Source organism: Anastrepha obliqua, chromosome 5, assembly GCF_027943255.1.
Source record: "Anastrepha obliqua isolate idAnaObli1 chromosome 5, idAnaObli1_1.0, whole genome shotgun sequence".
Taxonomy (NCBI): domain Eukaryota; kingdom Metazoa; phylum Arthropoda; class Insecta; order Diptera; family Tephritidae; genus Anastrepha; species Anastrepha obliqua.
Genome location: NC_072896.1, coordinates 25262601 through 25282796, shown reverse-complemented (window position 1 = coordinate 25282796; position 20196 = coordinate 25262601). Strand labels below are relative to the sequence as shown.

The window sequence follows — 20196 nt, the reverse complement described above, 5'->3', positions numbered from 1 at the left end:
AGTTATCGTGTACGCCTATTCGAAAAATATAGTTTTGAGAAAAACGCATCTAAAGTTTGAATACAACGTAACTATACCTCTCCCAGCGCTCGAACGCAAAGAATAGAGTCGTCACGGTTGACGATCTATAGTATAAAAAATACTTAAAATTACGCTCTAAAAATTTTTTGACATATTCTTAAAGGATTATATTAACATTTTGTGAAAAAAAAATTTTTTCGAATTTTTACAAGTATCTGCCCCCTTAAAAAAATTAAATACGAACTTCGTTTTTATTTCAGGTGTATGGCAACACCAACTTTTCGCTAAATTAGAGAACTTTAACATTAAATTACTTAAAAACTAAGCGAGATATCAAAAAATTTCACTCAATCATTTCGTTTTCTTTTATCGAGTTCTATAAGAATTGGCCATAACATTGCGGCGCCACGGAAACAGCAGAATCCCCATTCTAACTGCTCAATCAAAGCAAAGTGGTCTTGTGTTTGTTGCTTTTTTTTTACCCTTGACGACATATCCATGCAGCTGTTTGACAAGCTCAAACCAAAAAAGTTAGCGAAACATTGAAAGCGCCATTTTCTATTTTAACATTCTTATAAATTATTCTCCAGCACAGCTAGAAAATTGCACTACGGTACAACGGACTACCACGGTACAGACATTACCATCACTAGCGGGTATCAAAAGGAAAACAGCTGTTCGCAGAGAGAGAAACAAAAATGTTGTTTTTATTCCGATTTTTTCGCCAGAGCAATTATTCTAACTCATATTAAACAATTTTTGGGTTCAAAGCGCGCTAAAAAATATGTAGTGGATTTCCAAAATTAAGCAAGGAATAATCAAATAGCGTATTAAGTGACAGAGTTTTGCTGCTGGTAGTTGACCGCAAATTAGTTAAGAAAAAAAAAACAAAAAAAATTAACTCACGCCTAATTAAGTCCCGGCACTTTTGTGTTTATTGAATGTATGTTTCGTGTATGTACATGCAAATTTGCGTTATTGAATAATGAAAGCAGAGCCATTGGCACCGGATATTCTCTGGCTTAGCGCGATAAGCCTTGTAGTAAACGGGCCTTTCTCATATCCCAGTATTTATTATATATTTGACTCATAAATGGGGAATGCAGGCACAGTGGCAGTCGGGTATGACTCCAAAGAAAAATATTTTTTTGTATCTTTGCCAAAATTTGTCAAAAGTAAACAAATAAGTGTCAGTAGCTTCTAAAATGAGCTTTTGGAGACCCTTTAGAGGCCGAAATGCCCCTCTTACATTTGGGAAACGGGCGCTTCTTCTACTGGCGCTGCTGGGAGTCGTAGTAATTATTTGGCTTTTAAATGTAAGTAAAATTTGCATTCCTATCAACACAATTAAATGCATTCAATTTAAAACAGGCATCTTCACATCACATCTTGGCGCGCAAGCGATATTCACTAAACGATGACAGCTCGCCATGTTTAGTACTTTGGTGGACGGACAATGGCTTGGGACAATTTGATCCACAACCAAATTTTTGTGGCTATAATAACTGTTTTACAACTGGTGATCGAAGATTCCTATCAAAAGCGAAGGTGATGTCAAAGTATTTGCTATGTTCGCAATAATTTCCTTTCAAAATATATGTAAATAATTTTTTTTATTTAACACAGGCGATACTTTTTTATGCCAGCAGTCTGCAGTGGAATGACTTACCATTGCCACGTAAACCAGATCAGATCTGGGCGTTATTGCACGAAGAATCACCACGCAATGTGCCCGTATTTATGTATGAAGAGATTTTACATTATTTTAATTACACATCGACATTTAGTCGCTACAGCGATTTTCCGTTAACAACAAATGGCCTACCAAATATATCGGGCATTATCGACCCCATGTATGTGGTGCCGGTCGGGCGTAAAAATGTGGCGCGTGCTAATCTAGCGCCGATTGTCTTTCTACAGTCAGACTGCTTCACAATGTCGGCAAGAACAAATTATGTTGAGGAATTGATGAAGTATATTCGCATAGACTCTTACGGGAAGTGCTTGACAAATCGGAAAATACCCGAAAGGTAAGGCAACTAGACATTCTTTGACAAGAACAGTAGAGACGATAATAGGTTGGAGATAGTATACAATTATATAAGCAATTACGGATTAGTTTAGGAAGAGGAAGAAGTATTACTAACGATGCATCTATGTGCTCCCACGAAAGTCGGTTCTACGTCCCTGTCCGTTAACCCAGAATGATACTTTGTCTCTACACAGCAGTGGTTAGGCCAGTTCTTTACTATGGTATTCTAATATGGTGGAATGCCCTTGAGAAGGGTGTGAACATCAAAAGAATTGACAAGAATCAAAGTCTAGCATCTGTTCTTATAACCGGTGCAATGACAACCACACCATCGAAAGCATTATATGCGCCATTAAGCTTCTTCCCGGTAGATCTGCAGGCAAGATATAACGCATGAAGTGCGGCAATAAGGCTGAAGACTCTAAATAAGTGGTCAAACACGAATTATGGTCACGGTAAAATCCTGGCTGGCACTTTGGGGCTTCCCGGACTAGTGGACTATGCACTCCCGCCTATACTCGCCATTACATCGTTTACGACCCTCCTACCGTCAAGGGAAGTGTGGGAACGGGACGATGTAAGACGGAGCGAGTCCATCCATGTATACACAGATGGCTCAAAGCTCGAGGGCAGGGTAATATACAGTTCACTAGACAGGGCTAGTTTACTGGGGCGGCAGCCCTTGGTCGGGAAAAACCCGAGTCATTCCGGTAACGTAGAACCGGCTGCCATGGGAACGCATGTTTCCTGGGCCTACCTTTAGATGAGCCAGGTGAACACGACCGGTGATATACCCTACACTGATGGGGCTTCTATTACTGTTAAAACAACAGCAACAACAACACTCGAGGAGACACTTCCTCAACTACGTGGACGAGATCCAGGACAAAACAGACAGACCACTCCAGGATCAGACAGTGTACAGACAGGCCATTAACGACATTCATCAGGAGACCCTTACCACCTTCTTAAGCTCCCGACCTCCGAATGCCGTTATCGGAGTCCAACCACCACCTATTGCAGACGAAGAGCTCCAGCTTCCCCGAGAGTCCCGCGTAACCTTGGCACAATTACGTTCTGGATACTGTAGCAGGTTAAACTCCTACCAGAATCGACCCCGATGTACTAAACATATGTCCAGTATGTGAAGGCACCCCGCACGACACTAACCACCTTTTCACATGCCCCATCAAACCCACTCATCCAACACCTCTCTCCCTCTGGACCTAACCCGTCGAAACAGCTAGTTTCCTGGGCCTACCGTTAGATGAGCCAGACGAAGACGACCGGTGATATAGCCTACACTGACGGGGCTTAAAACAACAACAAACTCGAGGACAGGCTGGGCGGAGGTGTATACTCTGAGCATCTGGAGATATCCTTCAGTTTTCGTCTTCCCGACTACTGTAGTGTTTTTCAGACTGAACTGATAGCAATAATGAAAGCTGCGACTGCACGGGTACAGTGTAATGCAACATCTCATATCTACATTTTCACTGATAGCCAGGCGGCGATAAAATTCCTCACAAAACAGTCCACAATCTCCTAGATAGCCATGAAATGCCGCACATCTCTTAACCAGATGGCTGAGTAACTTTTCCTAAAGGTAACATGGGTCCCTAGGCGGCCGCCGTAGCCGAATGGGTTGGTGCGTGACTACCATTCGGAATTCACAGAGAGAACGTTGGTTCGAATATCGCCGAAACACCAAAATTAAGAAAAACATTTTTTTAATAGCGGTCGCCCCTCGGCAGGCGATGGCGAACCTCCGAATGTATTTCTGCCATGAAAAAGTTCCTCATAAAAAATATTTGAAGTTCGGAGTCGCCTTGATACTGTAGGTCCCTCGATTTGTGGAACAACATCAAGACGCACACCACAAATATGAGGAGGAGCTCGGCCAAACGCCCAAAAAAGGGTGTACGCGCCAATTATATATATATAACATGGGTCCCTGGCCATTCCGACATTAAGGGTAACTGCAGAGCCGATGAAGTAGCGGGACTCGGCACCAAATTCACCGCTGAGTACATAGACAATGATATAGGTATACCCTTGCGAACATGTAAGCTACTTATCCTTGAGCAAATCGTAAGAACAGCAAGCGAAAGATGGCGTAATGAAACCACCTGTAGAATCGGCCGATAATTGTGACGATTGCTAAATGCACAGAATCTCTGTAAGCCAAAATAAGCGCAGTCTTAGCACACAGATATCAGTCATAACGTCCAAGGCACTGTCCAAAGATGTGTGTGCAAACACATAACTTATGCAGAAGTTGTCTAAATGAGGAGGAGAAAGAGACAATCTCGCACCTTCTGTACAATTGTTTTGGTCTATCCAGACGCAGGTTTGCTATTCTAGGTAGAAATTTTTTTAATAATCAATTGGTAGATCTCAGTTCTGCAGAAACAGAGGATATTCTAAAATTTCTGAAAATCACACACTGGTTTTAGGATAAATAGGGACAAGGTCTCCACGCGGCGTCATAATGGGATATGAAGCCTCACTGTGTCCCACAAGGCCACCGCTTTAACCTAATCTACGGCATTGTCACGTCGGACTGCCAGTTGAGCAGCGGGGGGAGGGGGAAGTTTATGCTGCTACAACAACAACAACAACAACCATCTATTTTCTTACTTATTTCACGTCAAATGCGCTTTGGACCCAATTAAAATTTGAACTAAAGATCCTTGGGAAGCAGTCCAGGGAGCAGTCCTAATATCTATGGAGTTTATAGAACTTACAAAAAAATTAGTTAGTTGTTTTGACACCAAATTTAGGGGCCTATACATTTCTACAACAATAACTTCGTGCACAACGTATATATTTTTATTTCATATGAAATAGGACAATAACAACACATTCGTTTCCGTTAATTACAAAAGCAATATCTGCTTTCGAAACTACGTACATATTTTGCAATCGAATAGTTTCGAAATTTCCATGCGTAACTGTGCCATCTTCATACTAGGCGCACTCATTCTTTCGTTCTGCTGGTTGCGATGCTGCCTGTGTCAAATCTAATAATGCTGTGCGCTCATTCAACATGTTCCCTTCTATTGCGCTCCCAGACGCAACAGTTGCGTCAAAATTTCTCACTGACATCGCGGTATTCAACCCAAGCATGCCGTCTAATTGCACACCCGGTGCCGCTTTCACATTAAAATCGATACCCTCTTCATACGAATTGCTTTCCTCCGTATCGGTTCTGAATTTCTCGCTGCTTGCATCGGAATCTGAAATTGGAGGCGAGTTTAAGCGCTTTATCGACACAGCAGCCGAATCTTTCAAACTGCTACCCTTTTTCGCCGGTACCTCCCTCTCAATATCAGTCTTCTTCGCAGCATCTTGCTTTTCAGTCGTTTTTACGCTCCATTTGCTTTTAACTTGACCCATTTGCGACTTTCGAGCGCGCTTTTCCATTATGCCCGAACGTGTCTTGCCCTCAACATCGAAGAGGGGATTCTGATGCAAGATAACTGTACAATGTTGCGATGTAGATGTATTCGCATTAGCACATGGCTGCTGCGAACCAGCGTCATGATTGCTAGTCATTTGCTTCTCTGCCGTTGGTGACTCAAGCGTGGAGCATGGCATTTGCACCTCGGCAACTGGCATACGAGATGGACTACCAATCTTCGGTTTACTCCTATTGTTGGCGCTGTTCGTACGCTGACTGCGTCGACTATGACTGCGATCGCTTTTGCGTGTGCGCGTGGAATGACGCAGAGGCAACCAATGTAGTAGGGATACGGGTTGGACGAGTGTGTTCCAAACGCCGTTAGCGCCAAGGTCTATGACGGCGTTGCGACTCATGAGCCCGACTGCACGACTTCGACTTTTGTTGGCGCGCAGGTGCGCCTGTGTGGGACGTGAGCAGACAGGGCATAGCCGCCGCCCAATGTAGGGATTTCGTTTTTGGGCGCGGTCAATAAGACTTCCCAGGTCAACACGGGGTTTGTGTGTGCGTCGTTGACGCGGCATTCTCTTCTTATTTTGCTAAGTGTCGCTGTCAGTGACGAAATAGTGAAAGAAAGCGTGGCCGTGCTTATGGTAGCTAAGTCGTTCAATGAGCTCACTAACTTACTGTTGATGAAGTTGCTGCAATTTGTATTTGGTATTTTAGTTATGTTTTGATGCAATATAATTTTTTTGTATTACTTTTCTTAAAATTTAGGAAGTCATACCACAAACAAATTTATTTTTCTGTATGAATTTGAAATCAGTGAATATTAGATTCGAAGCAAAGAGGGAGTTTAACGAATCAAAAAGCGACTGAATAAGCTAAACGAGTGTAACGATAATTTGTTGTCAAATGGGGGTCATATATAACAACCACCTGAGGTAAAAACTAGTCTGAAGAAAAAGCAGCTTCTATAGAGTGACCGGAGTGGAACGATGCGGAAATAAACTTCAACAAAACAGCAACAATGTGAGATTTCAATTTAGACAGATAGATAGGTTTATTGAAGGTTTGAACTTCGACCTCATCGCAACACCTCATCCAGACCCAGTTCTCTTATTAAACTTAGGATAGAGCTGGGTTGGACTGCACGTATGAGCCTTTTTTCCGGCTGCAGTTGGTCGAGATGGAGGATGGTTTCATATGTAGAAGTTCACGCAAGTGGGGAAAGTTACTGATCGCCATTCACTTGGGAGTGGCCAGGACGATTCTTCTACATGTACAGAAGCAGCTTACAACTTTCGGAATTAGCTCAAGTATCCTCTGGGTAGCTCCGAACACCCGTTCGGGAGTGAACTAGTGTGAGAAGGTGAAGCATTCTAGGATAGCTGGTTGTGCGCTGGGTTTGGGACTCGCCACTTAAAAATCCCCCTAATGAAAAGATTAAAAAAGTTTCGGATGAGAAATATTCTGTTGACGACCCGTGCAAACGAACTGAGTACTACGATTTGAGGGCATGCACCTGGAATGTCCGGTCCCTTAATGGGGAAGGTGCCTCTGCCCGGCTGGTTGATGTCCTCGTGAGAGTAAAGGCTGACATCATTGCCATTCAAGAGATGCGATGTACGGGACAAGGCAAGAAAAACTTAGGACCTTGCGACGTCTGCTACTGCTGCCATGTAAGGGAGCGCAAATTCGGTGTCGGATTTGTTGTGCGAGAGAGACTTTGTCGCCAAGTACTGTGGGATACGGTACACTAGACAGGGCTAGTTTACTGGGGCGGCAGCTCTTGGTCGGGAAAACCCGAGTCATTCCGGTAACGTAGAACCGGCTGCCATGGGAATGGCGTCAAGTACTGTCGTTCACTCCGGTGAACGAGCGTCTCGCAATAATCCGCATTAAAGTGCGATTTTTTAACATCTCGCATATTTGCGCCCACACCCCGATGGAAGTGAAGGACGCTACGACCAAAGATTCCTTCTATGACCGCCTGGAACGTTGCTATGGTTCGCTTGGTTCCACAGTCGGAAAATTCAGCCTGCACAACGAAACATTCCGTAACGGACAGAGGTTGATCGACTTCGCCGGGGGCCGAAACATGATAGTCTGCAGCACTAGATTCCAGCATAAAAAGATACACCAAGTCACTTGGCTGCCGCCTGATCGAAAAACGCGAAACTAGATCGATCATGTTGTGATAGATGGAAGACACGCTTCTAGTGTATTAGATGTACGTACGATCCGAGGACCCAACATCGACTCGGATCATTACCTTGTTGCAGCCAAACTGCGCACATGCTCTCTCACTCCTGCTCTCGTAGAGTATTGCCCAACAAACTGGCATGCACGAGCAAATTAGCTCAAGCCATTTCCACGGCAGTCGGTTCTATGTTACCGAAACGACCCGGATTTATATCCGGCCAAGGGTTGCCACTCCAGCAGCATGCTCCGTATGTAAGAATGGGGAATGTTTATGCTGCTACAACAACAACAGCAATGGAGCAACCGAGGTAGGGAAACCTACGTTCTGGATACTGTAGCAGGTTAAACTCCTACATATCCAGAATCGACCCTGACATACCAAACATATGTCCGGCATGTGAAGGTACCCCGCACGACACTAACCACGTCTTCACATGCCCCCTCAAACCGACTCATCTAACACCGCTCTCCCTCTGGACCCAACCTGTCGAAACAGCATGTTTCCTGGGCCTACCCCTAGATGAGCTAGACAAAGACGACCGATGATATACCTACACTGACAGCTACCAATGCTGTTAAAACAACAACAACAGCAATGGAGCAACATTTCTCGTTTTTGTCAAAATCGCGAAAAATAAATTACCAGTTTTTTAATGGCGCAACATAGTACTTAATTCGCCTTGCTGCAACACCTGACTTGTGTTTTTTTTTTGGTTTCCATTTAGTGGGTTAAATGTCAAAATGTTTTTTTTTTTTTGTTTACATTCTGATTGAATTTAGTGGAATTTGTGCGAAGTGATCAACTGATTTTGATATACATAGAAACCACCAAATTGCTACCACTTTGTATGAATTAGCTTTTCTGATAACCAACTCGATGTTTAGGAGTTTATGAAGGACTAGCAAACCCGGCCCCCTTCGCTGGGCACACTAAAATAGAATAGATATGGTTTAGAACAGAAAATATATGGTTTTCATATTATTTATTTCTTTATTCTTTATTCAAGCGCTTTGGCATAAACAATATTTTTTGTTTTTCTATTTGTTTTTGAGTAAATATAAAATATAAATTGAAAATCAGGAAAAAAGAAGATTGTTTTTAAATTTCAAATCAACGCATATGAATAAACAATCGTCTTTTTTCCTGATCATCCATGAATTTTTCGTTTCAATTTATATGTTTTATTAAGCATTGGAGCTTTTTTAACCATTATCCATTTATATTTTTCAAAAAAAAAAAAAACGAAAAAATTGTTTTTTCCACGAACACATAACTTCATTCGGATTTCACATAAAATTCTCAAATTTCGTAAGAAATTATTCACTGTTCCAAAATCCACTCCAAAAAAATTCACAAACAATTTTTACATGTTGCACTTACGTTTTTTCCTTATGGCATTCAAATCAGAAAGAAATATTGACACATTGTAACTCACACTGTCAATTTGACAGTTCAGTTTCGCCCCAAGCGTTAAAAAAGTAAGCGACATTATGGCTGGCTCAAAAGAACGCTGTACCCGTTGCCACTGCTCCGAATTACACCCAAACTTTACGAAACCCATTTTCAATACTTACTTAACAATGTGCATAAATTTGGTTTAATTCGGTGCAAAGACACGGCGGGTCCACGTTTTGGCATATATTTCGAGACCCTAGTCATCAATAGGTATGAAAATTACCCCGTATTAAAGCACTTATCAACAGCTTTCATTTGATACCCATATTGTACATACACAACCAAAGGTTACCCGGGTCCACGTTTTGACCTATATATCGAGACCCCAGTCACGTAGCAGCATGAAAAATAATCTGTACTAAGGCATTCACCAACAGCTTCAATTTGATATCCATATTGTACAAACACATTCTAGGCTCCACGTTTTGGTCTCTATCTCGAGACCCTAGTCACGGAGCGGCATGAAAAATACTCTGAACTAAAGCATTCACCAACAGCTTCCATTTGATACCCATATTGTACATACACGTCCGAAGGTTACCCGGGTCCACGTTTTGACCTATATCTCGAGACCCTATCTACCAATAGGTATCCAAACTATACGAAAACCATCTTTAATACCTCCTTAACAATGTGTGTAAGTTTGGTTTAATTCGGTGCAAAGACACGGCGGGTCCACGTTTTGGCATATATTTCCAGACCCTAGTCATCAATAGGTATGAAAATTACCCCGTATTAAAGCACTTATCAACAGCTTTCATTTGATATCCATATTGTACATACACAACCAAAGGTTACCCGGGTCCACGTTTTGACCTATATCTCGAGACTCCAGTCACGGAGCGGCATGAAAAATACTCTGTACTAAAGCATTCACCAACAGCTTCAATTTGATACCCATATTGTACATACACATCCGAAGGTTATCCGGGTCCACGTTTTGACCTATATCTCGAGCCCTATCCACCAATAGGTATCCAAACTATACGGAAACCATCTTCAATACCTTCTTAACAATGTGTGTAAGTTTGGTTTAATTCGGTGCAGACACGGCCGGTTAGCGAACACACACAAAAAGTTGACTTTATTTTATATATAAGATTTTTTTCAGTTTGTGTCCGAAAAATCCAAATATCTTACGGAACCCTATTTTTTTCCAAAATAAAATGTAATCCATGTTACTCGTGGATAATGTAGTTTTCGAATGGTGAAAGAATTTTTAAAATCGGTCCAGTAGTTTTTGAGCCTATTCGTTACAAACAAACAAACAAACAAACAAACAAACAAACAAACAAACAAACAAACAAAGTTTTCCTCTTTATAATATTAGTATAGACAAAGACAAAAAAACCGACCAACTAACATTGATTTCTACACATTACAAGTATATTAAAATTTATTCTTCTTCTCATTTTTAGTTTACAAACGAATATTCTGAACAATTTGTATTCGGAGAATATAACTCGTTTCATCAGTCAGTATAAATTCATGATCAGTATTGAAAATGGCATCTGTGAAGACTATATAACCGAAAAGTATTGGCGACCTCTGATAGCTGGTGTTGTACCGATTTACTTTGGATCGCCAACGATACGGGTGACCTACAAGCATGCGTAGTGCTTAATAGCCTAGACAGACGGTGGCGTTAATCGAGATTAACGACTTGATTCGGCATTATCTCCGGAATTAAGTGCAACTGATGCGAATTGACAACTAGATTTAATTCTCATAATTTAAACAGGTTAGGGAAATTTTCGATGGCAACATTACCGAAAAATGACAGTTAATATCTAAAGTGAATGAAAAATAATGAAACTTTTAAAGAGAAGAACAAGAAAGACTGCATGAAATGCTACTTTTAGAAATTACGGTAATTGTTTTGGTATTTCAGAGCAGTTTGAGGAATTGCAATTTAACATTTTTTTAAATAAATTTTTTTTTTCTTAGTATCAGGGCTGCTAATATCCGTATTTGTTACCTCCGGCCCCTCTTTTACTGACTAAACTATTCAATAAACAAATCAGCTGTTCACCAGTCCGCGTAACAACCGTCTGTTACACTACAATTTTAATCAGAGTTAATTGCGCCGGTAGTCCCGATTAACGTTGCCGTCTGTTTAGACTGTATGAGACTTCCACTTACTTTCCTTGTTGCCAGTAAATGCCAGTAGTTGCATTTCTGTTTATAATTACATTTGCCGAACAGAGTCCAGTATCTGGACTATCTGCGTTCATATTACATCCATATATTGCGGTCGCCGTAGCTCTGTTCAAATCTCCGAGCACAAAGATCAAATAATAGAAAAAGTTTTTCGAAAACCGGCCGTCACTTAGCAGGCAATGGAAAACCATCGAGTGTACTTCTGCCTTGAAAAAGTTCCTCATAAAAAACATCTGCCACTCAGAGTCGGCTTAAATCTGTGCATTAAACGAAGCGTAAAATGGTGCGAATCTGATGTTGAGATTCTTATATAATGAGGGCCCCGCTTGCCTGGAAAGAAAGCTGAATCTTTGGAATGAAATATTGACTAACAACAGAATGCCCATAAATATGAAGAAACCCGAATACCTGCACCTACCGTTTGGCGCAGAGGAAACAGACGAACGAGAGGCGCCCCAGTACAAATGGGCAACCAATAACAGTAACAACAAGATTCACTTACCTCGGATCGGTCCTAAGAGAGCATGAAAACATAGACGAAGATATGACACACAGAGTTAATGCGGCGTGGTTAAAGTGTCGCAGCCTGACGGGCGTCTTATGCGACAAGAAAATGCTATTCACGATTAAGGCAAAGGTGTACAAAACCTGCGTTATACCAGTAATGTTGTACGGATCGGAATGTTGGGTGACGCAAGCTAAACACAACGAAATGATGCAATGAAAATGCTTCGCTGGACAACAGGAATAACGCGCGTGGACAAAGTGAAAAACATCAGGGTACGAGAAGATATGGAAATTTCACCAATATCGGATAAAATGAGGGAAGGTAGGTTAAGATGGTATGGGCACGTAATGCGTAGAGACGAAGACCACATCGTTAAACCCGCCATAAACATAACAGAGCCAACAAGAACTAGAGGAAGACCACAATCGATCTGGCTAAATACGATACAAAGGGACATAAGAGTGCAGCACTTTGATGATGTGACGACGCAGGACGGAAGGAAACTGGCGCGTGAGAACGAGGGGAGACGATCCCAAATAGGGACAAAGCGAAGAGAGAGGGAGCGAGAGAGAGGGAGAGAGAGAGAGGGAGAGAGAAAGGGAGAGAGAGAGAGGGAGAGAGAGGGAGCGAGAGAGGGAGAGAGAGGGAGAGAGAGCGAGCGAGAGAGAGAGAGAGAGAGATGGAAAGAGAGAGAGAGAGAGAAAGAGAGAGAGAGAGAGATCGGCAACACAATCTCAGCTTTTTTGTGAACAAACCGATGTCATAACCCCGATTACTACAGTAATCAAATAAGTCCTTCAAAATCGCTGAGAGCAGGTTAGCGGTTTGATATTAGCCACACCTCTGCATTCTATAGATCGTGAATACGTTGAATAAAAAATTACTGCAATGCGATTGCATTGTTTTAAATGAGCACTCGCGACACAGATTCGCAATGCCAGTTAGCGGTAGAGTCATCAGATTCGCAGCAATGTGCGCTTCATTTTATTTGGGATGAGTTCTTCATGTATTTATTTGAGTGGTGCCGCTAATTATTTTAATAAAGAGGAGCTCTTGGAATGAGTTGCTATTTTTGAGAAGAACCTCCCTCCTGCTGCGATAAGGAGCAGAGCTGCAGTATGAACGCTTTCACTCCATCATTCCATAAGTCCTTTGAGAGGCAGTGAGTGATCTGTTTAGCAAATGAAATCTTAAATAAAAATGCAACTTGTTGCATACTTACAGGCGGGAAAGAAATAAGGTGGAGGATGCGTGAATCCAAACGTGCTTTCATACATTTGTTTGTATGTATTTGTATATATAAAAAAATAATGAAAAATTTTATTTACAGGACTGGGAGCCACATAATCGCTCTGCAATTTATATTTATGACTACAAAAGCCCAAAAGAATTAGCCAAATATATAACAGAACTGGATCGCAATGACACTGAATATGTAAAATATTTGCATCACAAATACAATCAAATCCAACCAGTGACCAATGAACGTTTAATAGACGAAATCTATTTACGTCCTGATATGGAAAATATATTTTCAAATTTTGCTTGCCAAGTACTGCAGGCAATATGGGCACAAAGTCCAAAATCGAAAATGGCCAATCGAATGCACTATAACTGTCCGCTACCAATACCCCATCCGACGATGGAAAGCGAACCGGCTGAAATCAGCTCATGGAAGCAACTTTTATCAAAAGCCTCTTGCTTGTCGAAAGCCTTAGACGAGTTGCTGCAAATAAATCGTAATTTCACGCAAAAGGAGTTGGATGATTTGACCAATTACAAAGCGTCAAATGAGCTGTGCTGATGCGGATTTAGTAGCTTGCAGAAGGGTGAGCGACTCTCATTGCTTCGTTGTTGTAGGCACAATTTTAAAAGCCAATGCCAAATCTATGTATTTTATGTATGTAAATATTCTTCAGAAACTGTATTGATTTAATTTTTACAAATTACAGTAATATTTAGTTTCGAGTGACAAATGTATTTCGAAACTAATGTAAATATTTAAAAAGTATTTTCTGTTATATTATAGAGCATAAATTAATGTACATATATATGTATATACTTATGTAATATTTTGTTAAATTAGTTTAGAAGGCAACACTTGAAGTGTAGCTTAGTAGAAATACACAACCAAGCTGTATGTGTCCAAGCTGCATATGTTTAATTAAAAAAAGAGAAAATATTTATATCTGTATGTAATTTCACCTCACTTCTTCTTCTTCTTCTTTTTGATAGGCGCGATAATCGCTTACACGATGTTTGCCGAGCTTAACAAAGCGCGGCAGTCGTTGCTTTCTCCCGCTAACCGGCGCCAGTTGGAAACACCAAGTCAAGCCAAGTCCTTCTCCAGCTGATCTAACCAACGCAGAGGAGGCCAGTTGGAAACACCAAGTCAAGCCAAGTCCTTCTCCACCTGATCTTACCAACGCAGAGGAGGCCTTCCTCTTCCTCTGCTACCACCAGGTTTTTCCTTGCTCACTCCTCTCGGGAGCATAGGGCCTCTACAAGACTCTTCCATCGTACACGGTTTTGTGCTTTGTTTTTGCACCGTCCAATGAGATGTCGGCATCAGCTAGATCGCGCAGCACCGACCTTCTCCAAGTGTTTTTTGATCGACCACGACCTCTGCTCCTTGCGGGTTCCAGTCCAGTGCTATTCTCGTGATGCTGTCTGGTGGTTTTCTCAATGTGTGACCTATCCCATCGCCACTTTCTGCGTTTGATTTGCCAAAGGATGGGTTCCTCCTTTGTCAATCTCCACAGTGCGTCGTTGGTGTTTGGCCAGAATATTCTGCAGATGATGCGGAGGCATTTGTTGATGAAGGATTGTAACCTCTGTGTGATGGTGTTAGAGACCAGCCATGTTTCGCTTCCGTATAACAATACTGCTTGTACACATGAATCGAATATTCATTGTTTATTGCGCCTGAAGATTTGCGAACTCCCCCATACCGTATGCATTCGCCCGAATGCCGTCCTTGCTTTGTTTAGCCAGCAGTTGACATCTTCATCTGCTCCACCATCTGCCGTGATGATGCAACCGAGTTAGCAGAAGCGTTCAACGAATTCCAACGGGCATCCGTCAACCAATAGCTCCCTTGTGTTATTGTGGTTAACTCTCATGGCCTTGGTCTTGGCGATGTTGACCTCCAGTCCGACAGTGCGTGCCAGCGTTACAAGTTTGTCCGCCTTCGTTTGCATGCCAAAGAGTTTGTGAGAGAGGAGGTAGATGTCTTCGGCGACGTTCAGGTCCTCAAGATGTCTGGTGAAACTCCATACGATACCTTTTTTGTGCAGGGTTAGTTGGCTCATGACATCATTAAGGACGATGGCGAAGAGAAAGGGCGAGAGGGGACAATCTTGCCTTACGCCTGCGTTGCTAGTGAATGGATCACGAGCAGGTACCGCATTCATTCGGATGACCTGACCCAGCCAACGTAGCCGCTGGATCTTTATTCGCTGCGCTATGTCTACGGTCGTCGTAAAGCTCATACAGCTCATCGTCCCATCGCCTGCGATATTCGCCGTTGCTAACGTGCAAAGGTCCAAAAATCTTACGCAAAATCTTTCTCTCGAACACTCCAAGCAACGCTTCATTGGATATTGTCATCATCCAAGCTTGTGCGCCATACGTTTGGACGGGCATGATGAGAGCTTTGAAGAGTGTTAGTTTTGTTCGTCAAGAGAGGACTTTACTACTCAATTGCCTACTTAGTCGAAGGTAGCACTTGTTGGCAAAGTAGCACTCCGTTGGTTTGGAAGGCTGACATTGTCATCGTTGGTTGGTCGACTGGTTGCTAGATAAACGAAGTCTCCTACACATTACACCACCTCAAAGATCACTATGTAGAGTGAAAGCTGTGACAAACATTTGAAAAAGGTGGTGGCGCCAGACCAGCAAGAACGTTTTGTCCATAAAGAAATAACGAAGAAAAGAGAAGAAAAAACTAAGGGGTTGGAGAATAGGTTGGGTTAGGTTGGAATGGCTGCCCAAGTAATGAGCACATTTGGGCGAAGACAATCCGATTCGTTCTTTGTGATACCGTTAGAAGGAGGTGAGGTGATGTGATGAAAGGAGAAGGCGGGGAGAGGTGATGGTGGGATGGTTAGGAGGATGGGTTTAGAGTGTGTGGATTACGAACGATGACTGTGCTACGTATGCGTCAACCGTTTAGAGCTGCTGATGAAATTCATCAGATTTTTAATGTCAAAGCAGACTTAGCAAAGAAGTAAGAACCAAGATGCCTGGATCTTAACCCCGCCAGAGCAGGGCCGCTAAGGAGAAGGTGCTGAGATGATTCCACCTCATCCTCCATACATCAAGCGCGCAAAAAGGACTCGAGGTAATTCCAAGTCTCACAGAATGCATTCCTCGCGCATAGTGTCCTGTGAAAAAACCCACGAGATTTGAGGAAACCCAAACACTTTGCTTTAACACAAACCCAAGAGATTTAAGGGGTTACATGGGTTTCTTCGGGTAAAAAAAAGACCTAATATATTTTCAATATTCTTTTCTCTATGTAAAAAAATAATTATTTAATTCCAACTTTTTTCTGTTTTATAGATACATATTTAAAAAATAATTTCTGAAATTAAAAAAAAAAAATTAAAACTCCTCCATTGTAACGTCATTTCCCGTGACCCCTCGAAAAAAAGGTGCGTCCGCGTTGTCAGCATAACTCCTGACAGGATCATCGAAAATGAAAAAACAAAAATAAGTGTTTTAGTTAAGACCATAAACTCGTGCTTGAAAGAAGGAAAGAAAAAAAAGTAAAATTTGGAATTTTGGCAGACATTTTTCCAAAAAAATGAAAATTTCGTTCAAGCACGAGTAAATTGTATCTCGAACACCTGAGTAAAATATCATCAAGATCGGTTGAGTAGTTTTCGAGAACATTTGACAATCGACTTTGAAAACGCGTTTAAAGTTTTGAGTAACAATAAAAGTGGCTTGGAGCGCCCACCTTTCAAAGGCTGTATCTCCGAAACTATTATTCGGATCGACTTGAAAATTAAGGATAATTTTCTTGAGATGTTGTAGAAATTAATAAGCCAAAAAAATTGATTTTTTGAACCCATGAAACCCATGTAACCCCTTAATGTGATCTCCAACAGTTGTGTGATGAATGAAAAACTCCTCTGCAATTTGTGGACTTTTTAAACGTGGATTAGTTTCCAACATGGATCGCAAAACACTATTATCGAGCTTGGATGATCGTTCAGATCGAGCACTTTCTTAGAGGCTTAGATCTTCGGAACGCCATTTGCTAAACTATCTATGGCAAGTACGTACAATATCTTTTCCCAATACCGCACAGAAAATTTTTACATGCAACTGATGCGTTACTTTCTTTTTGGAATCCATACAAAATGTAGTGTCGTAATTGCACTTTATCTACTGACATGTTTTTCACTTTAAATATCACACGTAAATGTTTTTTATTTACAAGAAAAAGTACCTCCCTATTTAAATTATGACAGAACCGCCGACATGAAGGTGGAGGAGCTAGAAGCATACGACGATATTGCGAATGGAACGGGTTTCCGCCATTTCATATTAAGCTGACATCCGGATGTACACGCCGAATGAATACCGATACCCCCTTTAATAGATTCACCTTGGCTCTCAGCGAATTTGAAGCGATCAGCTGATTGGCTGACGTAACAAGTGACATGACGCGGTTTGGTCTGTGTTGGTCATATCAGAAAAAATCAACGCCAATGATGATAGATTACCTTAAACCTTCAGCTATGGTGGAAAACGAAATTGAGCGAGTAACTTCGGCTGCCACGTCACCGGGAACTCGGCAGCAGAATTCTGCCCGCTCATTTCACACGCATTCACACACTCGTCCAATCAATCGTTGTTCAGACGAAAACAATGTAATCGATCTGTTGATTTTTTTCACATGTCACCAACACAACCTCAGTTATTTTTGTGAAAACAAACCGTTGTCTTTACCCTGTTTAAGTCAGCCAATCGCCTGATTCCTTCAAATTCTCTGTGAGTCGGTTAACGGTCTGTCGTTCCAACGACAGTTGGTTCTACGTTACGGGAATAGAATGGAATTTATGTATATCTGGCCAAGTAATGTCACTGCAGCTGTTTTGGCTATCACAACAAAAACAGAATATACAGAAACTGTATAACATAAGTCTGAAGTTTTTTCTTATATTGTTGTGGCCTTCTAAGAGCTAGCGCCATTCCAGAACCTTTCCCTTCGGGATTGTTTTGATGGGTTAACTGGTTCTTAGACCGCAGAGTCTCTCTTGCTGCTTGAATTCGCTTCGAAGAGGAAGACAGAAAAATTCTTACAAAAATCCGAGTATGATAGATTACCTCACGGTTGATAGAACACCAAGTTTGGGCAATCTGCAATGGGCAAAAACTAAATTGTGCGTGCAACTTCGGCTGCCATGCCAATTGGGAAAACCCGTCGTTGGGCCAATTAGTCGTTGTTTAGATAGCAACAAAGCAGGAATGAGCGAAAACTGTATTTTTTGTATTTGTATATCACTAACAGTATCTTATCGCCAGCCGAAATTTGCACAATCATTTCGCGTACATATAAAGGGTCCGCCATATAACTTTACGGAATTAAAAATGCTATAAAAAAGAAACTACTCAATATTTTTCCAAACTGTTTTTTTTTATTTTGAAGTACAATCCTTCCGGTTAATGATGGAATACAACTTCATTCATATGGCTGCCTCGGCTAGACTTTGTACGGCGTCATACCAAGGTCGTTAGGCAAAATTCGTCTCAACGATGTCTCCGAAATGTCCAATTGTTGAGAACGACGGTGAACTGATGTTCCTGGTGATTCACGAACACTCTCGGCCACAGCAGCAATATTTTCGGGTGTACGCATGGTATTTGGTCGGTCACGCGTTGGTTTGTCAATAAGCAACCCAGTTTCTCTTACTTTTTTCGCAAAGTAACGCACATATGCTTCATTCGGTGCTTTTCTTCTTCCCATTGCCGTACGTAATTTTCGTACGCATTCTGCAACATTACCATGATTTTCAAAGTAATGTCGCAATATTTCCCAGCGTTCCTTGAGCGTATACACAACCATTTTCGTTTAGCGGAAAAATAAAACTAATTTTCTGTAAAATCAGATGACAGCTAAGTGTTACCATTCTTCAAATAATACCTAGTTCAAATCCGTAACGATAGATGGTGGGCCCTGTATTCACACACTCGTCCGATCAGTCGTTGTTCTGACGGCAACGCAGTGTCATTGGTTGATTTTTTTCGTATACCACTAACACCAAGGCGAATCTATTAAAGGTGGTGTTGGTAAATCAGCTGATTTGTTTTTGGAAGTGAAACTTCTTAGGCGTCGATGGACGAGTGAGAATGGAAAGTCAAATTTCAAGGCTATGCAACGTTTTTGGCATTTTCGTTCCGCGAGAGAGAAAAAAGATATAACGTAGAGGAAAAGGAGAGAGAAAGAGCTATATATATATAATATATCTAGATACTTTTTAGGCTATTTTTCCTGAGTTTTTCCTTGTGGTTGCTACTTTCTAGTGAGAAATAACACTGTCTACTTTTTGGCGCTTGTTTGTTGGTGCAAACTTGTTGGAAGTATATTTTTGGTGCCTACTTTTTGTGGCGTTTTTTGATCCCAATTTTTTTAGGCGTTTTTTTTTTTGTTTGGTTTTTGATACCTACTTTTTGGCACTTATTTCCGTTTCCTGGCTAGTGCTTGTGCGTACTATAAAGTGCTATCCATTCTGGCGTCGGATTTATTGGTATTGCCTTGCGGTAATTTAAGCCGTTGCTGCGGTTTTGGAATCGCTGCGTTTGTGCGGGTGATAAACGCTCGGGGTGGTGTGCGTTGTTGCCACGGTTTGTGTCCGGCGTTCACCTACATCGGTCGACCCTTCTCCGTTTTTTGTAAATTTTGTCTATTTGTATTCTCTGCAAATGTTGTGAATTTATTTAGATATTATTCTTTCTCTCTCTCTATTCTCTCTCGGGTCTCTCCCTCTTTCTTTGTCTACCTTGAAAGTTTCATTTCTGTTATGTCTACTACGCTACACACACTTTTTTCTTTCGCCGTGCCCATGTGGCTGTCAGCTTAGAATGGAACAAGGCGAATTCATTATTTGTTTTCGAATTTCCCAATACTTTACTTTGACAATCAAACGTACAGCACGTTGTTGTTGGTCTAGTGATACCACCTTTAATGAATACTCCTTGACTAACACAACCTAAAGTTTGTTAAACACATCTCAAGTGATGTCAGCTCATCAACGGATTGTGTCAAATTCACTCAGAGCCGAATAGCGGTTACTGTGGGTATTCGGCAATAGAATTCTACCAGCTCATTTCATACGTATTCTTGCGCTCAACCAACCAGGCACATAGCAACGAGGTAACTATGAGCACTAGCTGTGTTG

General features: G+C 41.5%; 2 protein-coding genes across 3 annotated transcripts; one reads left to right on the top strand and one right to left on the bottom strand.

The window, feature by feature from the left end:
- The first annotated feature begins 699 nt into the window (after window positions 1-699).
- Window positions 700-13766, top strand: LOC129248007 (alpha-(1,3)-fucosyltransferase B). Its single transcript, XM_054887404.1, has 5 exons — window positions 700-1337; window positions 1393-1569; window positions 1648-2051; window positions 10536-10713; window positions 13116-13766. The coding sequence occupies exons 1-5, from the start codon at window positions 1227-1229 to the stop codon at window positions 13587-13589; spliced, it is 1344 nt and encodes a 447-aa protein (XP_054743379.1). The 5' UTR covers window positions 700-1226; the 3' UTR covers window positions 13590-13766.
- Window positions 4864-6306, bottom strand: LOC129248008 (uncharacterized). Of its 2 annotated transcripts, none has more exons than XM_054887406.1 (2): window positions 6218-6306; window positions 4864-6157 (listed from the first exon to the last, which is right to left on the bottom strand). In XM_054887406.1, exon 2 carries the CDS (start codon window positions 6038-6040, stop codon window positions 5024-5026), a length of 1017 nt encoding a protein of 338 aa, XP_054743381.1. In that variant the 5' UTR covers window positions 6041-6157; window positions 6218-6306; the 3' UTR covers window positions 4864-5023. The 2 variants fall into 2 exon arrangements, with proteins under 2 accessions (XP_054743381.1, XP_054743382.1); XM_054887407.1 differs by having other exon boundaries at window positions 4864-5292; window positions 5356-6293.
- Window positions 13767-20196: the final 6430 nt, after the last annotated feature.